Source organism: Euphorbia lathyris, chromosome 3 (genome assembly GCF_963576675.1).
Source record: "Euphorbia lathyris chromosome 3, ddEupLath1.1, whole genome shotgun sequence".
Classification (NCBI taxonomy): Eukaryota; Viridiplantae; Streptophyta; class Magnoliopsida; order Malpighiales; family Euphorbiaceae; genus Euphorbia; species Euphorbia lathyris.
Genome location: NC_088912.1, coordinates 77215583 through 77223041, shown reverse-complemented (window position 1 = coordinate 77223041; position 7459 = coordinate 77215583). Strand labels below are relative to the sequence as shown.

The 7459-nt window shown below is 35.1% G+C and overlaps 1 protein-coding gene across 1 annotated transcript; it reads left to right on the top strand.

The window, feature by feature from the left end:
* The first annotated feature begins 3968 nt into the window (after window positions 1-3968).
* LOC136222000 (CASP-like protein 3A1) lies at window positions 3969-7097 on the top strand. Its single transcript, XM_066009475.1, has 3 exons — window positions 3969-4410; window positions 6327-6462; window positions 6647-7097. The coding sequence occupies exons 1-3, from the start codon at window positions 4115-4117 to the stop codon at window positions 6866-6868; spliced, it is 654 nt and encodes a 217-aa protein (XP_065865547.1). The 5' UTR covers window positions 3969-4114; the 3' UTR covers window positions 6869-7097.
* The last annotated feature ends 362 nt before the right edge of the window (window positions 7098-7459 follow it).

Genomic DNA, 7459 nt, shown 5'->3' with positions numbered 1-7459 from the left:
CGCGCTGTCGGGCGCGCGCGCCCATCGATCGTCGAGCGCGCGCTCCGCGCTGCCGGGCGTGTGCGCCCAGCGGACGTCGAGCGTGCGCCCCGCGCTGCCGGGCGTGCGTCCAACTGTCGTCGGACACGCGTCGGCTGCCGCTAGGCGCTCGCACCACGTCACTGAGCACTTGCGAGCCGTCCACTTGACGACCGCGACTCCCACTAACTTCTTCCCTTTTTATTATATATTTTTGCTTTAAAACTTCCGGAACCAACCGCTTCGACCGTCTTGTTACAGGTTTTCGTCACAGGTCCTCCGACTCGGTGTCTACAACACTTTATGATACCATGTGATGACTTTAAGCTAAAAAATATTCATAGCAATGATCAATGCTTAGATCATGACTTGAACTTATTTTAAAATTTTGACATGCATAACTTGCTTATTACGACCTCGATTCGATCCCGATGAGTTACTTTCATATGTTAATCCCAAGTACTACTCACCTTATAGACCATTGGGCCCTATTATTGCCTCTTCAATTAGTTTGACTTTTGAAACATCCGAGTTAGACCAAGACTTCAGTGGAGCATAACTTTCTCATGATGCATCTGGATAGGGAACAGTCTATTGCGTTTGAATGCTCTCGAAACATATTACACATTAAACGAATATTTAAAACGAAAATTTGATCATATTGAAAATTATAAACTCTCGATTCGATCGTGGTTTGACCAGCTTATGGACTTATATGACCTCTACGACTTTTCTTCCTCCAAACATCATTGTGATTTTTGTAGTAACCATGCTAAGGTTTTATCACTAGGATCTCAACTCTAGTGTCTACAATAGGTCGTCCATATTGGGCACATATATAAAAATAACTACTAAATCATAGACAACCAGTCAGCCCCCCTAAGGCGCACCGTCCACCTGCATAGACAGACTATGATGATTTGAATTATGGACAACTAGTCCAACACCTCAAGATGGGCTATGCAATGAACATACACGAGCAATTCCAATGGTGATGCATTTTCTAGAGGTTGCATCTTTGATTGTTGAGTCCTTAAAAGATTATCTTAGACAACATCGAATGGTTACGCAAGTTAAAGTATGAATATTTAAATCAAACAATCCATATAGACAATATGAGAGGAAGTTGTGTGAGAAGAAACAAGAAAAAGAGAAGGAGATTTGGTAAAGATAAGAAGAGGATCGAAGATCTCTGATACCATATAGATTTAGTAAAATGATCGACAAAAATAAGATAATATTTATAACCATCATGTGAGAGAACTGGAGAGGTCCATAGATCAGTATAGACATATTGAAGAGGAGTAATAGAGGAAATAGTAGAAACAGAAAAAGGAAGTTGGTGACTTTTATTGCAAGAACAAGAATTGCAATCTAAAGTGGATATGCTAGAAACATTTAAATAATTTATAGAGACAAGATGCTTGAATATTTTGAGAGAGGGATGCCTTAATCGATGATGCCAATCTAGGGAGGTGGCTTTAATGCTTGTGAAAACTTGAGGTGAGCTGGACTGAATTTCATAAACTGTAGATTTAACTGGACCTCGAAAGAGAGACATCCCTGTGTTGTTATCCTTCACACAGAAACAATTTGATAAGAATTCAATGGAGGCATTATTATCAGCACAAAGTTGAGAGATAGAGATGACATTTCTTGAAATAGACAGAACACACAGAACATTATGAAGTTTGATAGGAGAGGAGGAATGAGGAAAAAGAAAAGAGCCAGTATGAGAGATTTTTAAACCTATACCATTGCCGATAATAAGCTCTTCGGTACCGTCATAGGGAGTATGAAGAACAAGATTTTGAAGATCACTGGTGATATTATAAGAGGCACCACTGTCAAGTAGCCATGTGGAAGGAGATGAGCTAGGCAAGTGCGCAATATAAGCTTGTGGAGAATTAGATGTGTAACTTGATGAAGCAGCTCTAGTGTTGATCAAGGAGAATGAAGGCGGTGTAGCATTTGGAAATTGCTAATTAAACAGGTGACATCGAGACATAACATGGCCTTGTGCACTGCACCATTGACATTTACCCAAAAAGGGATGGGGTTATCTGGTTGAATTAGGACGTGGAGTTGGAAGTATTCCAGGAGTAGTGGGACATCCGTAGTTGCGATGTTGGGGACGAGCAGAGGCTACAAAGGCAGTAGCAGGAAGAGAGGAATCATGGCGATTTTGCTTGATGGTGAGTTCTCGAGTGATTAATTTTTTCGTGCAATTCTTCGAAGGATATTGGAGTACCCCGGACATTGACTGATTCAACAATTGAGGTGTATAGTGTATCAAGACCAATCAGAATTCGATCAACAAGATCCTCATGCTCAATGCTTTTTTCTAAAGCAGCAAGCTGATCTGCGCAAGCTTTAATATTCTGCATATACTCTGTAATGGTGCATGTTCCTTTGGAAATTCTGTGAAACCGATCCTTTAATTGCTTGATGTGGCCCCTGCTAGGTTTTGCATATGTATTTGCAAGGATATCCCAGAGATCCTTGGTAGTTTTGGCTTGAGAGATTAAGGGGATTAGAGAAGGAACCAACTAGGGCACCAAATAGAAGTTTATCCTGTCTGTGCCAGAATCACAGTTCAGGATTTAGGGTTTCAATCTCATTAACGACTACGGTAGAGGGAATGGAAGGAAAGGTTCCATCAACAAATTTGAATAGATAATGCCCTATAAGGATGGCTTGAATTTGCAGAACGACATCCTAATGGCAATCTACCGGTCAAAACAATAACGACACAAAAGTAGAAGGAGAATCATGTAAGACCTTTTTGGAGACAACCCCACACAATATCTCACAATCCCTGAAGAGCAATGTGGGTATCGATATCCTTACTTTTTTTTTATATTCGCTTCTAAAATATTTTCAAGCACGCCCAGAAACACAATCTTGTTTTTGCTACATCAAAGTAATTAAAGGATTGTACCCTGTGAGTATTTGTGTTAAATTGCTTCAATACAACAAGGGGGAAACCGTTAACACCAATTTTTGAATCCTATGATGAAAGCAACAAATAAGTGCTCGTCGTCAAAGGTTCAGAGGTGAGTGGATCATCCAAACAAATGTTAGACTTGCTCTAGAAGGTTCCACAAATCCAAAAACAAAAAATACTTGACAAAAGAGGTGTATGCCACTTCACTAAAGCCATATGTCACTCCTTGGATACTGTGTATCACATGAAGTAATTGTAAGATAGTTAAATGATATATTAAGCATTTATCACTCTCGAAAGATGAGAGATATTTCTCAAGCCACTTGTGGCAGACTTGCTCTAAATCCTAGAAATGTAATAGATTAAAGGTTGGATCAGTAAATCAATGTGATCTGTCTAGTTTAAGCAACTTGACCTGAATAACTGAATAAATCTCTCTGTATATATATATATGATCTGATATTTTCCATGATCACAATTCATTTTGATAGAGTTGATGAATGGTCAAATTATTTTGCAATTATGCGGTGAAAGGTAAAAAGTCAAATATTAACTTGATTTCTCATGACTCTATAGAAGTAAGACAATTTCTTTTTTAACATGTTGCACTTACTCCATTATATAGTTGATTGGATTAACTTGGAAAATTAATTTTCTACATAGTTTAATTAGAATTGTAATAAACACATACAATTAGTTGCGATGAGATTGATATTATTAATTTAATTGAATTTAAAATAATTAAGTGTAATATAAATTAATTATCTAATTTAATTAAATTAAAATAAATAAATATTTGGACATGGGTATCAATTTTCCATCTTAAAAGCATAAACATTTATCAATTCATACACACCTTTTAGTACATTTCACCATTGTAAATGAGGAATTTTTTTTATAATAATTGAGTGACATACATTATTTTATAACTTTTTCTGAAACTTTTACATTCATATCCATGTCAATATAACAATTTACACCTACACCACTCTCTGTAAATTAAGGGTCTCCTATAAAAATCCCTCCATTTCTCCCTCTCTTTCACACTACCAAACACTACTCCCTCGGAGGAACACATACCGAACAACATTCTCATTTTCCCACATAAAAAATAAAAAACCTCAACGACAAATTAAAAGTGAAGAACCTATGATGATGAATGGCGAGAAAACACCACCACCGGAGGTGGTTGTGCATCTACCGGAGTCCAAGGTGGCTGCGACTGAGAACAGCGGCACAATGAGTGGCCCACTAGTTGGAGTAGCAGCAGCTCAGCCTTTAGGCCGGAATGCTGACGTCATACACGTGACACTTCGGTTAGTTTGTTTGGTGACCTCTGTTGTATCACTGTCTTTTATGGTCACTGCCCGTCAAGATAGCAAAATCTCCATTTATGGGTTTATGCTTCCTGTTCACTCCAAGTGGTCCTTCTCTCACTCCTTCGAGTAAGTTTATGTTTCTTCATCTGCCTTATTTGTTGTTTGGTATCTGAGAAAATGAGGGAAAATACCAGAAAATAGCACTTTGAGTTTGGATGAGTTTCTTAGTAACCAAACAGTCCTTAATTTAGTCTAGGAATGGACAAATATGTCCTTAATTTGAGCGACAAAAGCGTTTGTCATGTTCCGGGGAAAAGCATTGATTCCGTTGAAATTATTGGTGGGGTGACGAAATTGCCCTTGATTTCGTTGTCCTTGGAATGAAAACAAATTTTAGGTACTCTTTCTTTTTAGGTTCATGGCCTCTAGATGAACAGAATAAAACCCGTGACCCTTATGGGTCAGATTTAATAAAGGAAGTACATTATTATTGCTTCATTCATAAAATGATTTGATTATTATAAGAGAAAAAGCCAAAATGATACTAATGATGTGGTTAATTAGAGATTAATTGCTTAAAGCAAAAAAATTAAATTGAGCTATTTTTACAGATAAAATTGATTCCAGAAGCATCAATTATATGATTGTTGAAAGGGGGAAGAGATGACTAGTACTTACAGGGTTGTTAGGAAAGGTTATATGAATGATTAAGGGCTTGTTTGGTCCCGTGGTTAACTGATATAATAGCGGTTGTTGAATTTTATTTGCTGGATGTTAAATTAGTTGTTGTTCATTTTAGTTGTTTACTATTAATCAATTGATAATTAGTATTTAATAAAACTGTAATAATATATAAAATGTCTAAGATGAATATGTTTTAAATTAATCGATAAATAAATTTTAAAATGTAATATAAAATTGTTTGTTTCAATGAAAAAAAACTAATAGTAGTTGTTTATGAACCAAAACAGACATTATATTTTTAAGGCAAAGTAAAAAATAAAAAATTCATGTAGTTTGTAGATTTGTAAATGTAGGCCAATGGTTTAAAAACTTACAAAAGTGTATTTGTAGTTCGTGTAATTTGCAGTTAAATAATATTTTTTCCATTTCAAACTAATTATCACATTTAATTAAATTACGCATATTAAATTACCCATATCAAGAAAAATGATTGGTTGTATTAAATTTGTGGGAGATAGACTAAAATATCATTTATCTCTCTTTTTTATTAATAATCCTCATTTTTTGTTTTACTAATTAAATTCAATCACGCTTCGTAAATGGAAAACTTAAAATGATGAAAAGTACTATTAAACTCATCAATAAGGGTAAAATAAAAAAAAAATTCTCTTAAAAACTAAACTTGACAGATAATATGAAATAATAAAATTTGATAAAATGTGACAATCATTTTAAAATGGATGAAGTATGGGATTCAATTTTTCCATAAGTAACACTTTTGGTTTAGTTAATTTGTAAAATAAGTCCTTGTACATGGGCTAATTTGCAGTTTAATTGCTTCAAATAGCTCCGTTTTGAGGTAAATACACAACAATTTGTAACAGAATGACCTGTTTGCCAAATAGTTGTCAGCGGTTAGCTGATTAGCTTTTTTGCTAACTGATTATTAATAGCTGTTTGTGTAAAATGTTAAATAAAGACATGATAAAATCTTTATTTGGGATGAAAGTGTGGTAAAAATGTCATTAAAAAAAGATGAAGCAATAAACTAATTGAAAAAGTTCCTAACTTTTTCAAAATTAGCCTTTTAAATCTAATAAGCTATTTCAAACCTTAAAAATGACTCAAACCTCTAATTTTATAAAAAAAAAAAAAAAAAGTTTTTTACCATGTTTGGCCAATAATTGAATTTGCCAAAAAAAAAAAAAAAAAAACCTTGAACAATGTTCGTGTACCAGGCCCATCAAACCACATGCTTTCTTTTTTATATATACTTCACCTGTTTTCTGGTTTTTGGAGTACCTCCGAAATGGGAAACAATGAGGTCCTGAAAATGGTTGTTACTTGGTGGTTACCAGATATCTAGTTGGCATTGCAGCAGCGGTAGCTGCACACTCATTGCTGCAGATAATAATTAGCACGCCTAGGCTCCTTAACAAATCTCCTGTCATTCCATCAACAACTCATGCTTGGCTTCTTTTTGCAGGAGATCAGGTAAATCCAATTTTATTGTTTATCATATGAATTACTTTATTAATTAATATCTATATTGCACGGACACTTCTCATTAGTAGCGTTTCATATCCGTTTTCATTTAAAGGTTATTTTATTTTAGAAATAACGTTTCCTAGTGTTGGAGATTAGTGCTAGTTTGATTAATGTTGAAGATGTGTTGTAGGTGTTTGCATATGCAATGATCGGTGCTGGAGCTGCTGCATCCGGGGTGAGTAACCTGAACCGAACCGGAATCCAACACACAGCTTTACCAAATTTCTGCAAGCCATTACACTATTTCTGTGACCATGTTGCTGTTTCTATAGCTCTCACTTTCTTGAGTGGTTTCTTGCTTGCTGCTTTGGCTGTTGAAGAGGTTATTTGGCTCTCCAGGTCCAATTACTGAAGCTTTATCTTATCTGCAGTTTTAGGAATTATGTGAATTAGTTCTATCTCTATCTCTGGTCTTAGTGGAAATTTTGTAGTGTACCAAGTTTAAGTTAAAGTTGCTTATGTAAAGAGTAGTTTTATGATTAATGTTTTAATCTAGTGATTCATAAGTTCAAACTCATGTCTGAATGAGATTTAGTATGTAATGAGGTGATTTCTTATTAGCAAGTTTGTTTAAATCTTAATTTGGTTATTCTTAATTTGCAAACCAAGCTCCTTTATGAGAGCCTCTTGATGAGTAGAGAGCGAGATGGGTAAAGTCTATATTGCAACTAAGAGCTAAGTGTACTCCATCGTTATCAAGTAAAAAATTTAGTTAAGTTTAGGTATCGAATCCACGGGATTTATGCCTACACATATTAAACTACTTGGTTTTACAACGTTATCTAGGTGATAAATACTTTTGGTTTGGTTTGAGTAATAACTATGAACTACTCCTAAACTATATGTGAGACACTTTTTAGTGTTCAAGTTACAACACGTAATAACAATATTTCAGATTATACACAAATAACAATTTACTCTGGCAAAGACGATTATATATAAA

Excerpts from the sequence above, each read along its gene's own strand:
- LOC136222000 (XM_066009475.1), top strand. The coding sequence starts at position 4,115 with ATGATGATGAATGGCGAGAAAACACCACCACCGGAGGTGGTTGTGCAT. Across the intron at positions 4,411-6,326 it reads TCCTTCTCTCACTCCTTCGA|ATATCTAGTTGGCATTGCAG; the intron begins GTAAGTTTATGT and ends GGTGGTTACCAG. Across the intron at positions 6,463-6,646 it reads TTCTTTTTGCAGGAGATCAG|GTGTTTGCATATGCAATGAT; the intron begins GTAAATCCAATT and ends GATGTGTTGTAG.